At 39.8% G+C, this 22,801-nt stretch overlaps 1 protein-coding gene across 1 annotated transcript in view; it reads left to right on the top strand.

The window, feature by feature from the left end:
- Window positions 1-22,801, top strand: part of fzd3a (frizzled class receptor 3a) — a 60,128-nt gene that overhangs the window by 30,992 nt on the left and 6,335 nt on the right. The window contains exons 3-6 of the mRNA XM_061987400.2: window positions 14,564-14,760; window positions 18,026-18,488; window positions 21,050-21,349; window positions 21,422-21,673. Of these exons, the coding sequence (XP_061843384.2) occupies window positions 14,564-14,760; window positions 18,026-18,488; window positions 21,050-21,349; window positions 21,422-21,673 (1,212 nt within the window). The remainder of the gene's footprint in view (window positions 1-14,563; window positions 14,761-18,025; window positions 18,489-21,049; window positions 21,350-21,421; window positions 21,674-22,801) is intronic.

Below are 22,801 nucleotides of genomic sequence, written 5' to 3'. Positions count from 1 at the left end.
CACACACACACTTATATATACACCTATACCCACACACACACTTATATATACACCTACAGTATACCCACACACACACTTATATATACACTTATACCCACACACACACTTATATATATATACACCTATACCCACACACACACTTATATATACACTTATACCCACACACACACTTATATATACACCTATACCCACACACACTTATATATTTACCCACACACACACGTATATATACACATACACCCACCGCACACACACGTATGTATACACATATACCCACCGCACACACACGTATATATACGCCTCACCTGCCATCATGGAAAGAAAAAAAATGTAAAAAGAAAAAAAAATTATTAAATTGTTATATGTATCCAGTGATTATACTATAAAGTTATTTTCCATTTAACTTCACCAGTTTTAGATTATTTTTATTCAAAATTGCTGAATTTTCACATTTGCCGTTCAAATACTGAGAAGAGACGGTGCGGTGATCAGCAGCCAGTTGAGGCACCATGGATTGCGGACTCGGCTAACTGCTGGCCTGCTGTGCAGTGAGACTGTATTGCTATATGAATTATATTATACATTTCCATAGTTTAGTTAGCTGAGGTATATAATGTACAGTGTATTTTGTCAACAACTGTATGTGTGTAACGTATTTCTTGTGCTGAGCGATCATAAAACTGCTGCAAAAGACGCACTGGCTGAGGCTCCAGTAATCCCGCCTCCTGCACCCCCGCCGTAGATTGCAACCCCTGATGGGAGTGTTATATCAACTAAAGCCCACACTTAAACTTTCCACGTGCAAGATTGAATCTATTTAAAAAAGTTATTTCATAAGAAGCCAAAAAGTGCAAAAACAATAATGTTCGTGTTGGAGGAGTTGTGAATGACTGCAGGGCCACAACATTAGGTACACCTGCAGACAGCAGGTGTACCTAATTCACAACTCCTCCAACACGAACATTATTGTTTTTGCACTTTTTGGCTTCTTATTAAATAACTTTTGTAACCTATTTTTATGGGCTTTCCTCTTTGTGATGTTACGTTCCTGTTATGCACTGTTATACAGTATATGCCTTGAGCTCTTATTTTGAAGGCGCTAAGAGCGGAAGTGATGACACGTTGGAGTGGAGCGGAGGTTTTTGAAAGAAGGTAAATAAAGTGGTCCTCGTGTAAACTGGAGCTTCCGTGTTTGTTATTTTGTAGTTTCATACAGTATAGGCGACATTTATAAACCCTCGGTTACACTTTTTTAAACAGATTCAATCTTGCACGTGGAAAGTTAAAGTGAGGGCTTTAGTTGATATAACACTCCCGTCAGGGGGTGCATTCTACGGCGGGGGTGCAGTAATCCAGCACAACAGCGGCGCATGGACTTCATTTATAAGTAAAGGTAAGAACATAATAAACATTTTTTTATTAAATGTGCTTTTTTTTTGTGCTACAGTTTGTATGTGTTAAGTTAAAGTAGCAATGATTGTCACACACACACTAGGTGTAATGAAATTTGTCCTCTGCATTTGACCCATCCCCTTGATTACCCCCTGGGAGGTGAGGAGAGCAGTGGTCAGCAGCGGCGCCGCGCCCGGGAATCATTGTTGGTGATTTAACCTCCAATTCCAACCCTTGATGCTGAGTGCCATGCAGGGAAGAATGCTGGTATGAGCTTTTAAACATAACCCATTAACTGCTGCCAATCAAATGGTGAATAAGATACTCTTTAGGGTTCATATGTTTGTAAATCTGACTGTGATGAAGTCAGTGCCTCACCAGCCATCAACCTCACCGCACGTCACTGGTATATATATATGTGTGTATATATATATATATATATATATATATATATATATATATATATATATATATATATATATATATATATATATATATACCCACACACACACACACACACACACACACACACGTATATACACTTATACCCACACACACACTCACACACTTGTATATACACTTACACACACACACACTTGTATATACACTTATACCCACACACACACTTGTATATACACTTATACCCACATACACACACACTTTTATATACTTACACACACACACACACACACACACTTGTATATACACTTATACACACACACACACACACACATGTATACACTTATAACCACACACACACCTATATATACCTACTTACCCACACACACTTATATATACACGTATACACCCACACACACACACACACACACACTTATATATACACGTATACACACACACACCCCCACTTATATATACACCTATACCCACGCACTAGAGATGCGCGGATAGGCAATTATTTCATCCGCAACCGCATCAGAAAGTCGTCAACCATCCGCCATCCACCCGATCTAACATTTGATCAGAACCGCACCCGCCCGTTATTATATATCTAATATAGACGATGCAAGGCATTAGTGAGGTTATAAAGCTTTTGCCTGTTAAAGAAAGGAGACTGATCCAATGCAGCACAGACATTCGCGTGCCACGCTGTCACGACCCAGACGCACACCAGTGCGCAATCATATGGGAGCCGCGCTGAGCGCACCTCCAAGCGCGTCTCGCTGCCGGCGACGGCCGGGTATGGGCCCGACGCTCCAGCGCCATCCATTTTCAGGGCTAGTTGATTCGGCAGGTGGGTTGTTACACACTCCTTAGCGGGTTCCAACTTCCATGGCCACCGTCCTGCTGTCTATATCAACCAGGGTGAGCCCCACCCCTTTCGTGAGCGCACTGCGCACGGAGTGACCCCTGTTACGCGCCCCCGGCAACAGGGGTGGCGGGCAGGTAAGCTGCGCGGGCGGAGCGCGCGGAGTGACCCCTGTCACGAGCCCCCGGCCACGGGGGTGGCGGGCAGGTAAGCTGCTTGCCTGCTGCGCGTGACGCCGGCCGCGGCGGGGTGTCGGTGCGGTGGGCGCGGTGGTGACCCTGGACGTGCGTCGGGCCCTTCTCGCGGATCGCCTCAGCTACGGCTCCCGGTGGGGTCCTCTCGGGGGAAGGGGCCTCGGTCCCGGTCCCCGGCGAGGCGTCCCTTCTCCGCTCCGTAAAAGTATCCATCTCTTTTCTTTTTTTTTTTCTTCTGTTGTGGCATATGCAGCAGGTGCCTGCTCGTTTTTCGTATGTGGGTAACATTTAACTATGTATATATATTTCCGAATTGGTTTAACTGCCACCCGCCTGAATCTATTTAAAATCTTAATTTTTTTTTATTTCAACCGCTCGACCCGACCCGACCCGCGGATAAAATCTTTTTTTTTTTTATTTCATCCGCCCGATCCGCGGATAATCCGCGGACTCCGCGGTTGTGCCCGCAAACCGCGCATCTCTACCACGCACATATACTTATATATACACGTTGACACACACACACACACACACACACACACACACACACATATATACACACTTACACCCACACACATTTGTATACACACACTTACACTCATATATACTCTTAAATGAGTGTGTGTGGGGGGAAACAGATATAGCGGTAAGAGTGTGTGTGTGGGGGGAAGACAAGTATACACTCAAGGGTGTGTGTGTGTGGGTGGAAGACAAGTATACCCCCGGGGGTGTGTGCGGGGGGAAGTCAAGTATACCCGCCGGGTGTGTGTGTGGGGGAAGACAAGTATACCCGCCGGAGGTGTGTGTGGGGGTAAGACAAGTATACCCCCCGGGTGTGTGTGTGTGGGGAAGACAAGTATACCCCCCCGGGTGTGTGTGTGTGTGTGGGTAAGACAAGTATACCCGCCGGGGGTGTGTGTGGGGGGAAGACAAGTATACCCGCCGGGGGTGTGGGTGGGGGGAAGACAAGTATACCCCCCGGACGGGGGTGTGGGTGGGGGAAGACAAGTATACCCCCCAGGGGTGTGTGTGGTGGAAAGACAAGTATTCCCGCCGGGGGTGTGTGTGAGGGGAAGACAAGTATACCCTCCGGGGGTGTGTGTGGAGGGAAGACAAGTATTCCCGCCGGGGGTGTGTGTGAGGGGAAGACAAGTATACCCTTCGGGGGTGTGTGTGGGGGGGAAAACTTTTTTTTAAATTTTTTTAATTTATTTTTTTATTAAATCAACATCAAAAATATAAGATTCAAGATTGTTTATTGTCATATGCACAGTTAAACAGTTTGCCATACAATAAAAATCTTACTTTGCAAGTCCACCCTTCAACAAGTCACACGGTACTTAGCTAAAAATAAAAATAAAAATGTATATACAAGGCACAGTAAGTAACATAACATTATTGCACATTCTGATTGACAGTCAACAGTATAAATATGGAGGTGACATTTGGTCACAGCGGCAGTTAGTGTCTTTAGTGATCAAAGGTGAAAAGTGTCTACAGTGATGGTTCACAGTTCGGGAGTGGTCATGGTAGCTGTCTTTTGTTCAAAAAGTAAAACGGGGGGGGGGGCTAGCATTCACAAGTTAGCATTCACAAGCCTTATGGCCTGTGGGTAGAAACTGTTTGTCAGTCTCGTAGTCCAGGATTTCAGGCTCCTGTATCGTCTGCCTGATGGTAGGGGGCTGAAGAGAATGTGCTGCGGGTGTGTACTGTACTTTATGATGTTGAGTGATCTCCTGGTGGCCCTGGTAGAGTACATGTCCTGTAGTGAGGGGAAGGCTGCTCCTGATATGTACTGAGCAGTTTTAATCACTCGCTGGAGTGCCTTCCTGTCCTTAGCAGTGCAGTTTCCATACCAGACCGTGATTGAGCTGGTAAGGACACTCTCAACCGTACTTCTATAGAAGTTGCTGAGAATTTTGGGTGGCATGCCAAATTTTCTCAGGAAGTACAGTCGCTGCTGGGCTTTCTTTATTGTTTGTTGGGTGTTGTGATCCCAGGTGAGGTCCTCGCTGATGTGGGTCCCGAGGAATTTAAAGGTTTTCACCCTGTCCACCTTTGTCCCCCCTATGTACAGAGGTGTGTAGTGTGCACTCCTTCTCCGTGGGTCAATAATCATCTCCTTGGTCTTGTCTGTGTTCAAGGAGAGATTATTATCCTGACACCAGGCCACCAGTTCCGCTACCTCCCTTCTGTACGCTGCCTCAGCTCCCCCGGTGATCAGTCCGACGACCGTAGTATCATCTGCAAACTTGATGATACTGGTGTTGTTCTGGGAGGCCACACAGTCGTGTGTGAAGAGGGTGTACAATAGGGGGCTCAGCACGCAGCCTTGGGGGGTCCCTATGCTTAGAACCTTTGCGCCTGATGTCTGGTTGCCGATTCTGACTGACTGGGGCCGGTTTGTGAGAAAGTTCAAGACCCTGTCACAGAGAGCCGGTGTCAGACCAACAGTGAGGAGTTTAGCAGTGAGTTTTTGTGGGATGACCGTGTTGAAAGCAGAGCTGTAGTCGATGAATAATAGCCTGGCATAGGTGTCCTTGCCCTCTAAGTGGGTGAGGGTGATGTGGATGACGGTGTTGACTGCATCCTCAGTGGACCGGTTCTGCCGCTAGGCAAACTGTAGAGGGTCCAGTGTGTCTGGGATGGTCTTCTTGATGTGTGACATGACTATCCTCTCAGAGCACTTCATCACTATTGGGGTGAGTGCAACAGGGCGATAGTCATTCAGACAGGTCACAGTGTTTTTCTTTGGCAGGGGCACGATGGTGGTGGTCTTGAAGCAGGTGGGCACAACAGCTTGTGCTAGTGACAAGTTGTATATGTCAGCCAGCTCTGATGAACACACCCTGAGGGCCTGGCCAGGGATGTTGTCTGGGCCGGCTGCCTTCCGTGGGTTTGTTCTCCTCAGAACTGTACGTACCTCTGATGTTGTCACAGTGAGTGGTGGGTCCTGCGTGCGTTCCGTGGTCAGAACCCCTCTCTGTTGGTTGGTGTTGAGGACCTCGAAGCGGGCGTAGAACTCATTCAGCTCATCTGGCAGTGAGCGTTGGCTGTTTGTGACCCCCCTGCTCCCCTGCTTGTAGTCTGTGATGTGTTGCAGGCCTTGCCACATGCGTCGGGAATCTGTGGTGGAGTAGAATCCCTCCAGCTTTTGTCTGTATTGTCCCTTGGCCTCGCTGATGGATTTACGCAGGTCATATCTGGCCTTCTTATAGTCCTCAGCGTTGCCTGAGACAAATGCAGTGGAGCGGGCATGTAGCTTGGACCGAACATCACAGTTAATCCAGAGTTTTTGGTTTGGGTATATTTTTTATTGTTTTGTGGGCACAATGCTGATGTAGCCACTTACACTGGAAGCATATTCCTCTATGTCCACAGCACCGTCATCCCTCTGAGCAGCAGTTTTGAACATGTCCCAGTCTGTACTCCCAAAGCAGTTCTGAAGCACTAGTTCAGTGTCTTCATTCCACACTTTAACAGTTTTTCTCACTGGAGGGGCTTGCTTGAGGCGCTGTCTGTACGCTGGATATAGAAAATCTGATATGTGATCAGATGGTCCAAAGTGTGAATGTCCAAGCATTCACACATTTAAGATTCTACACCCAAAAATTATCTATTTATTATTCCGCCGCAAAACTTTGGCGCACTCCACACTCCACTGTTTTCATCCGATTAGAACCGTTCAAGTATCAACACGTCCGGCTCGACTGGGAATCGTGAGCTTTCCCTAAAATAAAAAAAATATCCCAGATTACCCATAATTCACGGTTTTCCGGGACATATTGCCCATTGAAAATGAATGGGCCATTTTTTAAACATGCACAATTCCCAAATTTCTCACCTGATTGGAACCGTTCCACCATCCACACACTCATCTCACCTTGGACAACCAAACTACAATTTTCCAAGTCCCAAAAAAATCCACGGAATTCTCAGAATTCCCGGTTTTCCAAAGCTCTATTTTCACCTCTTCCTGGAAAGTTGATTCCGACATGGCAACTGGAACGCTCACAACTCGGGTTTGACTTCATTCCCTGCCCCAACTTCCCACTTCCGATGTAAATGGATCGCAGCATTGGACCGAGTCTGGGAGCGAAGAAGAAACGAGGACGTGTTGGAGGAGCTGTTCCCGTGTAGTGGTGTGTCGTCACTTCACGATCGGTACCGGAAGACACGATCGGGCCATGCATGCGCGAGGACCACGACCTCATGTTCTCAGATATTTGGATGTTTTGTTAAAATAGTGTATTAAAATAGATTACCTAGGCGTAAAAGTGAACAAGAATATATATAACCATGAACGAGGGCTAGATGTAAAAAAAAAAAAAAAAAAAAAATCCCTGTGTATAAATGCCACAATTTAACCACTTTCACTACTCTGGAACGAATGACACACCGACTGCCATAGCGTCATTTCTTTTTTTAAATGTTGATTTTAAACTTAAATCTATATACGGGGCCTAACAAAAAGTAGCTATCATTCTTGTTCTTTCCATTATTTTTATATTGGTAATACTCACCAATGCAAGCGGTTATCATTAGTACCTTTTATGGTTGCATCCCTACTTGCCACTTATGAATATTTAATGAGCTGACAGCGAGGCTGAATTGACAGTAATAGATCCTGCGCTAGCTTACACGCTTTTTGCACCTTACATGCTTAGATAATTGGACCAGTGGCTGGCCAGCTGTTTCCAGTGTAGCCCTTAACGTTCAGCCCCCCCATGGGGACTGCAAGTCTCACGGTGGCTGCTGACTAATAAAATGGCTGTCGGGGAGTGAAGAGGTGGAGGAGGGGAGCTGAGGAAAAAGCTTTAAAAATAGATGGTGAATAGGAAGGAGAATATAATGCAAGCTCAGTTTATGTAAGCGTAGGTTATTGCAGCCTTTGTACGTGCTTAACCCAAGACGTGTACTTTATATGTGGTGTTATGCAAACTGTATCCGTAGCCTGCAGTTCTTCTAGCTAACATGTTGAAAATGTTTAAAAATGTTTGGAAATGACTTGAAAGGTTCAAAAATGTTTTAAAATGTTTGAAATATTTTTAAATGTTTTACGTGTTTCAAAATGTTTTGTTTAAAAAATTTTTACGTGTTTCAAAATTTTTTACGTGTTTCAAAATGTTTTCAAAATGTTTCAGAATGTTTTCAAAATGTTTGAAGTGTTTCAAAATGTTTTGAAGTGTTTCAAAATGTTTTGAAGTGTTTCAAAATGTTTTGAAGTGTTTCAAAATGTTTTGAAGTGTTTCAAAATGTTTTGAAGTGTTTCAAAATGTTTTGAAGTGTTTCAAAATGTTTGAAGTGTTTCAAAATGTTTGAAGTGTTTCAAAATGTTTGAAGTGTTTCAAAATGTTTGAAGTGTTTCAAAATGTTTTTGAAGCGGTCAAAATGTTTTTGAAGCGGTCAAAATGTTTTTGAAGCGGTCAAAATGATTTTGAAGCGGTCAAAATGATTTTGAAGCGGTCAAAATGATTTTGAAGCGTTCAAAATGTGTTTGAAGTGTTGCAAAATGTTTGAAGTGTTGATGGCGTGGCGAAGTTGGTAGAGTGGCCGTGCCAGCAATCGGAGGGTTGCTGGTTACTGGGGTTCAATCCCCACCTACCATCCTAGTCACGTCTGTTGTGTCCTTGGGCAAGACACTTCACCCCTTGCTCCTGATGGCTGCTGGTTAGCGCCTTGCATGGCAGCTCCCGCCATCAGTGTGTGAATGTGTGTGTGAATGGGTAAATGTGGAAATAGTGTCAAAGCGCTTTGAGTACCTTGAAGGTAGAAAAGCGCTATACAAGTATAACCCATTTATCATTTATTTATCATAAAATGTTTGAAGTGTTGCAAAATGTTTGAAGTGTTGCAAAATGTTTGAAGTGTTGCAAAATGTTTGACGTGTTGCAAAATGTTTGACGGGTTTTAAAATGTTTGACGGGTTTCAAAATGATTGACGTGTTTCCAAAATGATTGACGTGTTTCCAAAATGTTTGAAGTGTTCAAAATGTTTGAAGTTTTTCAAAATGTTTGAAGTGTTTCAAAATGTTTGAAGTGTTTCAAAATGTTTGAAGTGTTTCAAAATGTTTGAAGTGTTTCAAAATGTTTGAAGTGTTTCAAAATGTTTAAAGTGTTTCAAAATGTTTAAAGTGTTTCAAAATGTTTAAAGTGTTTCAAAATGTTTAAAGTGTTTCAAAATGTTTAAAGTGTTTCAAAATGTTTAAAGTGTTTCAAAATGTTTAAAGTGTTTCAAAATGTTTAAAGTGTTTCAAAATGTTTAAAGTGTTTCAAAATGTTTAAAGTGTTTCAAAATGTTTAAAGTGTTTCAAAATGTTTAAAGTGTTTCAAAATGTTTAAAGTGTTTCAAAATGTTTAAAGTGTTTCAAAATGTTTAAAGTGTTTCAAAATGTTTGACGCGTTTCCAAATGTTTGACGCGTTTCCAAATGTTTGACGCGTTTCCAAATGTTTGACGCGTTTCCAAATGTTTGACGCGTTTCCAAATGTTTGACGCGTTTCCAAATGTTTGACGCGTTTCCAAAATGATTGACGCGTTTCCAAAATGATTGACGCGTTTCCAAAATGATTGACGCGTTCAAAATGTTTGAAGTGTTTCAAAATGTTTAAAGTGTTTCAAAATGTTTAAAGTGTTTCAAAATGTTTAAAGTGTTTCAAAATGTTTAAAGTGTTTCAAAATGTTTAAAGTGTTTCAAAATGTTTAAAGTGTTTCAAAATGTTTAAAGTGTTTCAAAATGTTTAAAGTGTTTCAAAATGTTTGACGCGTTTCCAAATGTTTGACGCGTTTCCAAATGTTTGACGCGTTTCCAAATGTTTGACGCGTTTCCAAATGTTTGACGCGTTTCCAAATGTTTGACGCGTTTCCAAAATGATTGACGCGTTTCCAAAATGATTGACGCGTTTCCAAAATGATTGACGCGTTTCCAAAATGATTGACGCGTTCAAAATGTTTGAAGTGTTTCAAAATGTTTAAAGTGTTTCAAAATGTTTAAAGTGTTTCAAAATGTTTAAAGTGTTTCAAAATGTTTAAAGTGTTTCAAAATGTTTAAAGTGTTTCAAAATGTTTAAAGTGTTTCAAAATGTTTAAAGTGTTTCAAAATGTTTAAAGTGTTTCAAAATGTTAAAGTGTTTCAAAATGTTAAAGTGTTTCAAAATGTTTGACGTGTTTCAAAATGTTTGACGCGTTTCAAAATGTTTGACGTGTTTCCAAAATGTTTGACGTGTTTCCAAAATGTTTGAAGTGTTTCACGTCATTTAAAATTATTTGAAATGTTTTACGTCATTTAGAAAGTACTTTATTGATCCCAGAGGGAAATTCAGCACAATTTAAAATGATTTTAAATGTTTGACAAGGTTGTAAATTGTTTTAAAGTTTAAATGTTTAAAATCTTACATGTTTGAAAATATCTGGGATGTTTGAAATGTTTTAAAAACACTTCAAAATGTTAGAATTGTTTTGAAATGTTTGAAATGTTTTACAATGTGTTAACATTTTAGTGACGTAGTTGAAGCCTTAAATGTGTTGTTAATTCAAAACATTGATTTTGATTCATTATTTTTTGAGCAATGACAGAAAAAAAACGGCCTGCATGGCAGCTTTGTGTTATCAGTCAACATTACAACTTGTTCTCGTTACATTTCACCTGTTTGCTCTTTTATTCCACTTTTTTGATTATTATTTATTTTTAAGTATATTTAGAATGCGCCGCACTCTGGAGGACTCCCCTGTGTTTGTGTTGCACCGCGTAAAAGCCGTCCTAATCCTTTTCTACACGTGCGGGTGGCAGATTGCGCTCTCTAGGAGACGTCATTCTGACAGAAATGCACTGACATCACAACTTTGATGCAGACTGATTATTGTCAAGGTGCTACTCGTTACATTTTTCAAGTCTATCTGGGTCAAAGACGCCAATGAAGACCAGCTAAATGTTGCGTTGCTTTGGTGCTCAATAGTCTGCTTTCTAACAGACACACACACATAAATTGCCCCCTGCCCGGCCTTACCCTTCCCCCATGCTAGCGGTCAGTCTTTACCCAACTGGGGGGGGGGTGGCGTTGGTATTTATTAATTGTTTTTGCATATTTTGCACTCTCCACCCATACTGTGTGTGTGTGTGTGTGTGTGTGTGTGTGTGTGTGTGTGTGTGTGTGTGTGTGTGTGTGTGTGTGTGTGTGTGTGTGTGTGTGTGTGTGTGTGTGGTATTTCTACCCTTCTTGAGACATCGACAACGAAAAGTAGCTTCCATATGAGGACCGGTGAACAAGTGATGACATAAATCATGGTCCCAATACGGAAAACCATTGCATCTAATAGAGAATGTCTCATTTGCACCCCTGGTGGTGAAATCTATCAAAATCAGGGTGGTCCCAAAAAGGAGAGATTTTTCAAATTGACTGTGTCGGTTTTAAAAGTGCTCCCCCTCTGGTGAACATATGAAATAACAAGTGTGTGTAAAAATGTGAAGTTCTCCCCCTCTGGTGAACATATGAAATAACGTGTGTGTGTGTGTGTGTGTGTGTGTGTGTGTGTGTGTGTGTGTGTGTGTGTGTGTGTGTGTGTGTGTGTGTGTGTGTGTGTGTGTGTGTGGTTTTTCTACCCTTCTTGAGGTCTGGTCAACATATGAAATAACAAGTGAAATTGAAATGCGCCCCCTTTGGCCAAAATTAATTACAAAATTTTAATTTGCATATAGAGACATACTGTAATAACTTGAAGTAAATAATGAAGATTAAAAACCAATTACAAACAAAACAAGTCTTTTTTTCTTCGCAATATTTTCTCTTAAAATGATTACTTTTTTATGTGAAATTATTACTTTTATGTAAAATTACTTTTTAATGCAAAATGGGTGACATTTGTCATAAAATTCTGACTTATCACAATATTGCCAATTTTTTTTGTTGTTCTTGTAAAATAGTGACATTTTTTGAGTAGAATTCCGATTATTATTATAATATTGCCAACATTTTGAAAGTTTTCTTATAAAATTGTGAATTTTGTCGAGTAAAATTATGACTTTTTTCATAAAATTGCCAAAATGTTGAGCTTTTTCTTGTAAAATTCCAACTTTTATCATAATATTGCACAAATGTTCAGTTTTTCTTGTAAAATTTTGACTTGCGTTGAGTAAAATGACAACTTTTATTATAACATTGCCAAAATTCTGTGTTTTTCTTGTGAAACTCTGTGACCTTTTTCTTGTGAAATCTCAACTAATTTTTCACAACAAGCTTCTTTATATTTGCATAGTATGTATATATTATTAATGTTGTAAATACACATCTTTATATATCTAGAAAGGGTGGTCCTAAAGAGGTAGGCATTTTTCGGAGATCTCAAGAAGGTAACAAATACAAGAATGTGTGTGTGTGTGTGTGTGTGTGTGTGTGTGTGTGTGTGTGTGTGTGTGTGTGTGTGTGTGTGTGTGTGTGTGTGTGTGTGTGTGTGTGTGTGTGTGTGTGTGTGTGTGTGTGTGTGTGTGTGTGTGTGTGTGTTGTATTTCTACCCTTTTTGAGGTCTGGTCAACATATGAAATAACAAGTGAAATTGAAATGCGCCCCCTTTGGCCAAAATTAATTACAACATTTTTATTTGGTATACAGAGACATACTGTAATAACTTGAAGTAAATAATGAAGATTAAAAACCAATTACAAACAAAAAAATCAACTAAAAGCAGTCTTTTTTTATTAGCAATATTTTCTCGTAAAATTATTACTTTTTTATGTACAATTATTACTTTATGTAAAATTACTTTTTAATGCAAAATGGTAACATTTGTCATATAAAATTCTGACTTATCACAATATTGCCAATTTTTGTTGTTCTTGTAAAATAGTGAATTTTTTAAAGGAAAATTCCGATTATAATATTGCCAACATTTTTAAAGTGTTCTTATAAAATTATGACTTCTGTCAAGTAAAGTTACAACTCTTTTCATAAAATTGCCAAAATGTTAAGCTTTTCCTCGTAAAATTGCGACTGTTGAGTAAAATTCCAACTTTTATCATAATATTGCACAAATGTTCAGTTTTTCTTGTAAAACTTTGACTTGCGTTGAGTAAAATGACGATTTATTATAACACTGCCAAAATTGTACGTTTTTCTTGTGAAACTGCGACCTTTTTCTTGTGAAATTCCAACTAATTTTTCACTACAAGCTTGTTTGTATTTGCATAGTATGTATATATTATTAATGTTGTAAATACACATTGTTATTTATCTACAAAGGGTGGTCCTAAAGAGGTAGGCATTTTTCGGAGGTCTCAAGCAGGTAACGAGTGTGTGTGTGTGTGTGTGTGTGTGTGTGGGGGGGGGGGGGGGGGGGGGGTGGTATTTCTACCCTTCTTGAGACATCAACACGGAAAAGTACCTTCCATATGAGGACCGGTGAACAAGTTAGGACATAAATCATGGTCCAATATGGAAAACCATTGCATCTAATAGAGAATGTCTCATTTGCACCCCTGGTGGTGAAATATATCAAAATGAGGGTGGTCCCAAAAAGGAGGGATTTTTCAAATTGACTGTCTGTTTTAAAAGTGCTCCCCCTCTGGTCAACATATGAAATAACAAGTGTGTGTAAAATGTGAAGTTCTCACCCTCTGGTCAACATATGAAATAACGTGTGTGTGTGTGTGTGTGTGTGTGTGTGTGTGTGTGTGTGTGTGTGTGTGTGTGTGTGTGTGTGTGTGTGTGCGTGTGTGTGTGTTGAATTTCTACCCTTCTTGAGGTCTGGTCAACATATGAAATAACAAGTGAAATTGAAATGCTCCCCCTTTGGCCAAAATTAATTACAACATTTTAATTTGTATATATAGGCATACTGTAATAACCTGAAGTAAATAATGAAGATTAAAAACCAATTACAAACAAAAAATCAACTAAAAGCAGTATTTTTCTCACAATGTGTTGACTTTTTTCTTATAAAATTGGGAACAATTTCTCAAATTCTTTTTTTGTAATATTGCAATATTTTCTCGTAAAATTACTTTTTTTATGTAAAATTATTACTTTATGTAAAATTACTTTTTAATGCACAATGATGACATTTGTCATAAAATTCTGACTTATCACAATATTGCCAATTTTTGTTGTTCTTGTAAAATAGTGACATTTTTTGAGTAAAATTACGACTCTTTTCATAAAATTGCCAAAATGTTAAGCTTTTTCTTGTAAAATTACGACTGTTATTGAGTACAATTCCAACTTTTATCATAATGTTGCACAAATGTTCAGTTTTTCTTGTAAAATTTTGACTTGCGTTGAGTAAAATGATTACTTATTTAAAAACTGCCAAAATTCTAAGTTTTTCTTGTGAAACTGCGACCTTTTTCTTGTGAAATTCCAACTCATTTTTCACAACAAGCTTTTTTATATTTGCATAGTATGTATATATTATTAATGTTGTAAATACACATCTTTATATATCTAGAAAGCGTGGTCTTAAAGAGGTAGGCATTTTTCGGAGGTCTCAAGAAGGTAACAAATACAAGTGTGCGTGTGTTTAGCGGGGTGCTTCCCCTGTGGAGTTTGGAGGGAATGATGGGTGTGTAAGGGATTATTAGTGTTGTTTTGACACACTCTTCCACTACAACACGCTCCGTTGCTCCCTTTGTGCCTCACTTTGGCCCACATTTCTTTCCGAGCTGCGTCAACACTTAAAGCTCACCGTGGCTTCCCTCGCCCTTCTCTCTCTCTCTCCTGCAGCCGTTCCACCCCATGGTCAACTTGCAGTGCAGCGCCCAGCTCAGGATGTTCCTGTGCGCCCTCTACGCGCCCGTGTGCACCGAGTACGGCCGCGTGACGCTGCCCTGCCGCCGACTGTGTCTGCAGGCCAAGAGCGACTGCTACAAGCTGATGGACATGTTTGGCGTCAGCTGGCCTGAGGAGATGGACTGCAGCAGGTTGGTGCGCTCGACTATATTGCACCACATTAACAGAGACGGCGTCAAAGAAGGAACTCTGGATGTCATTTCATCAAACACACTTACATCCACTGTGTATATGTACACACATATAAATGTGTGTACATATACAGTATGCATATACTGTATGTATATATATATATATATCCATCCATTTTCTTCCGCTTGTCCCTATATATTGCATATATGCACATGTACAGTCGCGATCAAAAGTTTACATACACTTGTAAAGAACATAATGTCATGGCTGTCTTGAGTTTCCAATACTTTCTACAACTCTTATTTGTTTGTGATAGAGTGATTGGAGCACATACTTGTTGGTCACAAAAAACATTCATGAAGTTTGGTTCTTTTATGAATTTATTATGGGTCTACTGAAAATGTGAGCAAATGTGCTGGGTCAAAAGTATACATACAGCAATGTTAATATTTGCTTACATGTCCCTTGGCAAGTTTCACTGCAATAAGACGCTTTTGGTAGCCATCCACAAGCTTCTGCTTGAATTTTTGACCACTCCTCTTGACAAAATTGGTGCAGTTCAGCTAAATGTGTTGCTTTTCTGACATGGACTTGTTTCTTCAGCATTGTCCACATATTTAAGTCAGGACTTTCTATTCAGGTCATTCTAAAACCTTAGATCTAGCCTGATTTAGCCATTCCTTTACCACTTTTGACGTGTGTTTGGGGTCATTGTCCTGTGTGTGTGTGTACATTTATTATTTTTTAAATGTATTTTATATTTAGGGCTCCCTTAAGTTTGGTCCCAGGTACTTGGTCATAAAAATGTTAATTTATATACAGGTATTTGATATAAAAGTATACAGTATATAATTTTTTTCCCCCCAATTTGTCTATACAGGTAATACTTTTTATATATACCGTATTTTTCGGACTATAAGTCGCAATTTTTTTCATATTTTGGCCGGAGGTGCGACTTATACTCAGGAGCGACTTGTGTGAAATTATTAACACATTAGCGTAAAATATCAAATAATATTATTTATCTCATTCACGTAAGAGACTAGACGTATAAGATTTCATGGGATTTAGCGATTAGGAGTGACAGATTGTTTGGTAAACGTATAGCATGTTCTATATGTTATAGTTATTTGAATGACTCTTACCATAATATGTTACGTTAACATACCAGGCACGTTCCCAGTTGGTTATTTATGCCTCATATAACGTACACTTATTCAGCCTGTTGTTCACTATTCTTTATTTATTTTAAATTGCCTTCAAATGTCTATTCTTGGTGTTGGCTTTTATCAAATACATTTCCCCCAAAAATGCGACTTATACTCTAGTGCGACTTATACATGTTTTTTTTCCTTCTTTATTATGCATTTTCGGCCGGTGCGACTTATACTCCGAAGAATACGGTATATATATATATACCGTATTTTCCGCACTATTAGCCGCACCTAAAAACCACAAATTTACTCAAAAGCTGACAGTGCGGCTTTTAACCCGGTGCGCTTTATATATGGATAAATATTAAGATTCATTTTCATAAAGTTTCGATCTCGCAACTTCGGTAAACAGCCGCCATCTTTTTTCCCGGTAGAACAGGAAGCGCTTCTTCTTCTACGCAAGCAACCGCCAAGGTAAGCACCCGCCCCCATAGAACAGGAAGCGCTTCTTCTTCTACTGTAAGCAACCACCCGCCCGCGTAGAAGAAGAAAAAGCGCGCGGATATCACCGTACGTTTCATTTCCTTTGTGTGTTTACATCTGTAAAGACCACAAAATGGCTCCTACAAAGCGACAAGGATCCGGTTCATGAAAAGACGCAATCTCTCCATTCGCACACGGATTACTACCGTATTTCACAGCAACTGATATTCCTGTGAACCGCACTGTGGAACGGGAGCACGTACGGTGAATATTCGCACCACAGGGAATGAGAAGTCATCCTTCACTGTGGTTCTAGCTTGCCATGCTAATGAAACTTCCACCCATGGTGATATTCAAAAGGAAGACCTTGCCAAAAGAGACCTTTCCAGCCGGCGTCATCATAAAAGCTAACTCGAAGGGATGGATGAAGAAAAGATGAGCGAGTGGTTAAGGTAAGTTTAAGTTTACGCGAAGAGGCCGGGTGGCTTTTTTCACGCAGCTCTGTCCATGTTGATATACGTATGTTTGTGATTGCACATTTGCGTACATTTTGGGAGTGAACAGAGTTGTTAGAACGCTGGTTTTTAATATATTATTGAAGTTTGACTGACCTATCTGACTGTTTTTTTGACATTCCTTTAGCGCAGTTAGATGCGGCTTACAACACCGGGCGGCTTATAGGTGGACAAAGTTTTGAAATATGCCGTTCATTGAAGGCGCGGCTTTTAACCCAGGGCGCCTTATGGTGCGGAAAATACGGTATATATATATATATATATATATATATGCATGTATTTTTAATGGCAAAAACACAATACTATCAAAAAAAGTTTTTTTTTTTTTTTTTAAATTACAATTTCAAAATAAAATCTCAATAAACCTTCCTTTTGGAGATCCAAAAGGGCCCCACTCATAAAAGTATAAGAAATATTATTTGTATTTGTATTGAATGCTTAAATTTCTAGATCAACGTCCAATCTGTCGATATAAAGGAAGATATTTTATGTTTTATGCCCTTTTTGTCAAACCCTGTTTTTTTATGGCACAAACAAAAAATATGCAATATTTTACACAAAAGGAGTTTCAAAGTGTAATATTTGATGTAAAATAATTGGCCCCTTAAATAGATGAATAATCCATTAGAATATTGATTTAAATTCATTATTATTTTTCGAGAGGTGACACTTTTAAAAAAAAAATCTCACAAAAATGATTGGGGATCCAAAAGGGTCATGTAATAAGTCATCTAATATTTATTTTATTCAATGCTTACATTTCTAGATCAACTTCAGATCTCTCGGTATGAAGTTAATTTTTTGTACTTTGTTTTATTGTATGCCTTTTTTTTCAAAACCCAGGTTTTTTTTAATGGCAAAAACACAAAATATGCAATATTTTACCCAAAAATATTTCATAGTGGAATATTTGATGTGAAGTAATTGGAGCCTTTAATAGGTCAATAATTCATAACATTGATTTTGATTCATTATTTTTGAGCAATGACAGTTTAAAAAAAACATCCCACTAAAATTCACTCATAAAAGTGTTAAAAATTATATATACATTTTTTTTTTTATACGATACTTTTGTCCCTGCTGAGTCCATGACACATCTGGTCTTCCACCAGGTTCCCAGACTGTGACGATCCTTACCCTCGTCCAGTGGACCTGCTGTCCCGTGCAGATACCACCGAGAGTCCGGTCCCAGTCCAGCGGGACTACGGCTTCTGGTGCCCCCGAGAGCTCAAAGTGGACCCGGAACTGGGCTACTCCTTCATGGGGGTCCGCGACTGCTCGCCGCCGTGTCCCAACATGTACTTCACACGCCAGGAGCTGACCTTCGCCCGCTACTTGATCGGCGTGGTGTCCATCGTGTGTCTCTCCGCCACCCTCTTCACCTTCCTCACCTTCCTCATCGACGTGTCACGCTTCCGCTACCCGGAGAGGCCCATCATCTTCTACGCCGTGTGCTACATGATGGTGTCCCTCATGTTCTTCCTGGGCTTCCTGCTGGAGGACCGAGTGTCCTGTAACGCCGCCGTGCCCGGGAGGTTTCGGGCTTCCACGGTCACTCAAGGCTCGCATAATAAGGTGAGATGGTTGATGCTCTGCTGTCCTCACTATTATGGAAATTATTGCTCATTTCTCACGGCTAATGACTAAAAATACTAAAAAGTGTGCTAATGCCATGAATCCAGCAGAGGGTGCTGTCTAATATGTATGTATGTATATATTTGTTTTTTAGACACGTGTGTGTGTGTGTGTGTGCGTGCTTGTGTTTGTGTATGTATTTACAGTCGTGGTCAAAAGTTTACATACACTTGTAAAGAACATAATGTCATGGCTGTCTTGAGTTGCCAGTAATTTCTACAACTTTCATTTGTTTGTGATAGAGTGATTGGAGCACATACTTGTTGGTCACAAAAAACATTCATGAACTTTCCTCCAGAAGGTCTTATCTTTGTCCATGTGATGTCAGATGAAACAAAAATGTAGCTGTTTGGCCACAATAACCAGCAATATGTTTAGAGGAGAAAAGGTGAGGCCTTTAATCCCAGGAACACCAGGCCTACCGTCAAGCATGGTGGTGGTAGTATTATGCTCTGGGCCTGTTTTGCTGCCAATGGAATTGGTGCTTTACAGAGAGTAAATGGGACAATGAAAAAGGAGGATTACCTCCAAATTCTTCAGGACAACCTAAAATCTTGGGCACAGTTGGGTGTTCCAACAGGACAATGACCCTAAACACACAAGTATGTGCTCCAATCACTCTATCACAAAAACATAGGAGTTGTAGAAATGATTGGAAACTCAAGACAGCCATGACATTATGTTCTTTACAAGTGTATGTCAATTATTGTGTATGTACACACACACACAATAGTGCGTGTGTACATAACCAAACCATCACCCAACCATGCAAATGTTGCATTTCCTTTGGAAATCGAGGTCCCAGAGTCTGGAGGAAGACAGGAGAGGCACAGGATCCACGTTGCCTGAAGTCTAGTGTAAAGTTTCCACCATCAGTGATGGTTTGGGGTGCCATGTCATCTGCTGGTGTTTTAGAGTTTTAGAGCACTTCATGCTTCCTGCTGCTGATCTGCTCTATGGAGATGGAGATTTCAAGTTCCAACAGGACTTGGCGCCTGCACACAGCGCAAAATCTACCCGTGCCTGGTTTACGGACCATGGTATTTCTGTTCTAAATTGGCCCGCCAACTCCCCTGACCTTAGCCCCATAGAAAATCTGTGGGGTATAGTGAAAAGGAAGACGCAGAATGCCAGACCCAAAAACGCAGAAGAGTTGAAGGCCACTATCAGAGCAACCTGGGCTCTCATAACACCTGAGCAGTGCCAGAAACTCATCGACTCCATGCCACGCCGCATTAACGCAGTAATTGAGGCAAAAGGAGCTCCAACCAAGTATTGAGTATTGTACATGCTCATATTTTTCATTTTCATACTTTTCAGTTGGCCAACATTTCTAAAAATCCCTTTTTTGTATTAGCCTTAAGTAATATTCTAATTTTGTGACACATGGAATTTTGGATTTTCATTTGTTGCCACTTCAAATCATCAAAATTAAATGAAATAAACATTTGAATGCATCAGTCTGTGTGCAATGAATAAATATAATGTACAAGTTACACCTTTTGAATGCAATTACTGAAATAAATCAAGTTTTTCAAAAATATTCTAATTTACTGGCTTTTACCTGTATACACACACAGTACAGGCTAAAAGTTTGGACACAACTTCTCATTCAATGTGTGTTTTTAATTTTCATGACTATTTACATTGTAGATTGTCACTGAAGGCATCAAAACTGAATGAACACGTGGAGTTATGTACTTAACAAAAAAAGGTGAAATAATCGAAAACATGTTTTATATTCTAGTTTCTTCAAAATTACTGCTTTGCACGCTCTTGGCATTCTCTCGATGAGCTTGATGCCTTCAGTGACAATCTACAATGTAAATAGTCATGAAAATGCATTGAATGAGAAGGTGTGTCCAAACTTTTGGCCTGTACTGTATACACACACACACAAACAGCTTTACAATACTTAAATACAATACTAAAAAAAGAAAACTCCAAAGTAAAGGACCAGTATCATTAATGATGTCAATAATAGTTGCTTAATGTGTTTCATCCAAAAATATATTTTGAGATTTTTTTTCTTTAAAATTACAAATGTATTATTTTTAAATTGATTTTTTAACACCCTTAGGAAATAACATTGAAAAAATATATTTATAACTAATAACAGCGTTATATTCTGTAGGTAAAGCGCAGGTAAAAAAAAAAAAGGTATTTAATGAGCAAAAGACAAAGCTGTGCAGCTGGGAAGTGCGCAAAGAGCAAACAAAGCATATCAAGCATCCTGATTGGCAACCAGGGACAGGTGAGGAAGCTCCCAGACAGGAGAAGTGGCAAAAGGAGGCAAACAGGAAATGTAAACCAAAATAAGAGCGCTGGGCAAAAAAAAGCTTTGTCTTTTTACATTTGCAACTTAGTTTTCTTAGTTGGGGGTCTTTTTCCTTCATGTGTGAGGGTCTTGGAACGAGCGTTTGTACTTGAGAGAAGGAGAGATAAGAAAATACATGTTCAAGCGTAAAAAGAAGTGTTGTTAAAGCGTGTCCTGTGTGTAGGTCTGCACGCTTGTCTTCATGGTGCTCTACTTCTTCACCATGGCGGGCAGCGTCTGGTGGGTCATCCTCACCATCACCTGGTTCCTGGCCGCCGTGCCCAAGTGGGGCAGCGAGGCCATCGAGAAGAAGGCTCTGGTCTTCCACGCCTGCGCCTGGGGCGTCCCCGGCGTCCTCACCGTCAGCCTGCTGGCCATGAACAAGATCGAGGGCGACGGCGTCAGCGGCGTCTGCTTCGTGGGTCTCTACAACATGGCGGCGCTGCGCTGGTTCCTGCTGGCGCCGCTGGGCGTGGACGTGGCGGTGAGGAGGTTGTTGTTCTGCTCTCTGGAAGACGGCCGCCAACGTGCGTGTGTGTGTGTGTGTGTTCCTCAGGTGGGCGTGGTGCTGCTGCTGACAGGAATAGCGGCTCTGAACCGAGTGCGCATGGAGATCCCTCTGGAGAAGGAGAACCAGGACAAACTGGTCAAGTTCATGATCCGCATCGCCGTCTTCTCCGCCCTCTACCTGCTGCCTCTGCTGACCGTGTTGGTGTGCTACCTGTACGAGAGCAGCCAGCGCGCCGCCTGGGAGAGCAGCTGGGTGCAGGACAGGTGCCGGCACTACCACATCCCGTGTCCCCACCAGGTAACACACACACCTGATCTACATCCTTTATTGATGTATGTTACGTAAACATGGAGATCATCTTTCCTTTATTGATGTATGTTACGTAAACATGGAGATCATCTTTAAGATCCACAATCCCCTGACGGCAGTTTGAATGTTGAACACACATAAGTTGTTAGAACATTAAATACACACAAATATTTTACTACTTTATTTACTTTGACATTTCATCTGGGAAAAAGAATAGCACTTATTCCTGCGTGTGTGTGTGTGTGTGTGTGTGTGTGTGTGTGTGTGTGTGTGTGTGTGTGTGTGTGTGTGTGTGTGTGTGTGTGTGTGTGTGTGTGTGTGTGTGTGTGTGTGTGTGTGTGTGTGTGTGTGTGTGTGTGTGTGTGTGTGTGTGTGTGTGTGTGTGTGTGTAATAATGAGTAATAATTCTAAGTAAATATCTGTGATATTAATAAGTAAATATGTGTGATATTAAGTATATATGTGTAATAATGAGTAATAATTCAAAGTAAATATGTGTGATATTAACAAGTAAATATGTGTAATAATGAGTAATAATTCTAAGTATATATGTGTGATATTAATAAGTATATGTGTAATAATGAGTAATAATTCTAAGTAAATATCTGTGATATTAATAAGTATATATGTGTAATAATGAGTAATAATTCTAAGTAAATATGTGTGATATTAATAAGTAAATATGTGTAATAATGAGTAATAATTCTAAGTAAATGTGTGATATTAATAAGTAAATATGTGTGATATTAATAAGTATATATGTGGAATAATCAGTAATAATTCTAAGTATATATGTGTGATATTAATAAGTATATATGTGTAATAATGAGTAATAATTCTAAGTAAATGGGTGATATTAATAAGTATATATGTGTAATAATGAGTAATAATTTAAGTAAATACGGTATGTGTGATATTAAGTATATGTGTAATGAGTAATACATTTAAGTAAATACGTGTATTAATAAGTATATATGTAATAATGAGTAATAATTTTAAGTAAATATGTGTGATATTAATAAGTATATATGTGTAATGAGTAATAATTCTAAGTAAATGTGTGATATTAATAAGTAAATATGTGTGATATTAATAAGTATATATGTGTAATGAGTA

The sequence above is a fragment of the Nerophis lumbriciformis genome, linkage group LG26, assembly GCF_033978685.3.
Source record: "Nerophis lumbriciformis linkage group LG26, RoL_Nlum_v2.1, whole genome shotgun sequence".
Classification (NCBI taxonomy): Eukaryota; Metazoa; Chordata; class Actinopteri; order Syngnathiformes; family Syngnathidae; genus Nerophis; species Nerophis lumbriciformis.
This window is presented reverse-complemented; position numbering and strand designations above follow the sequence as displayed.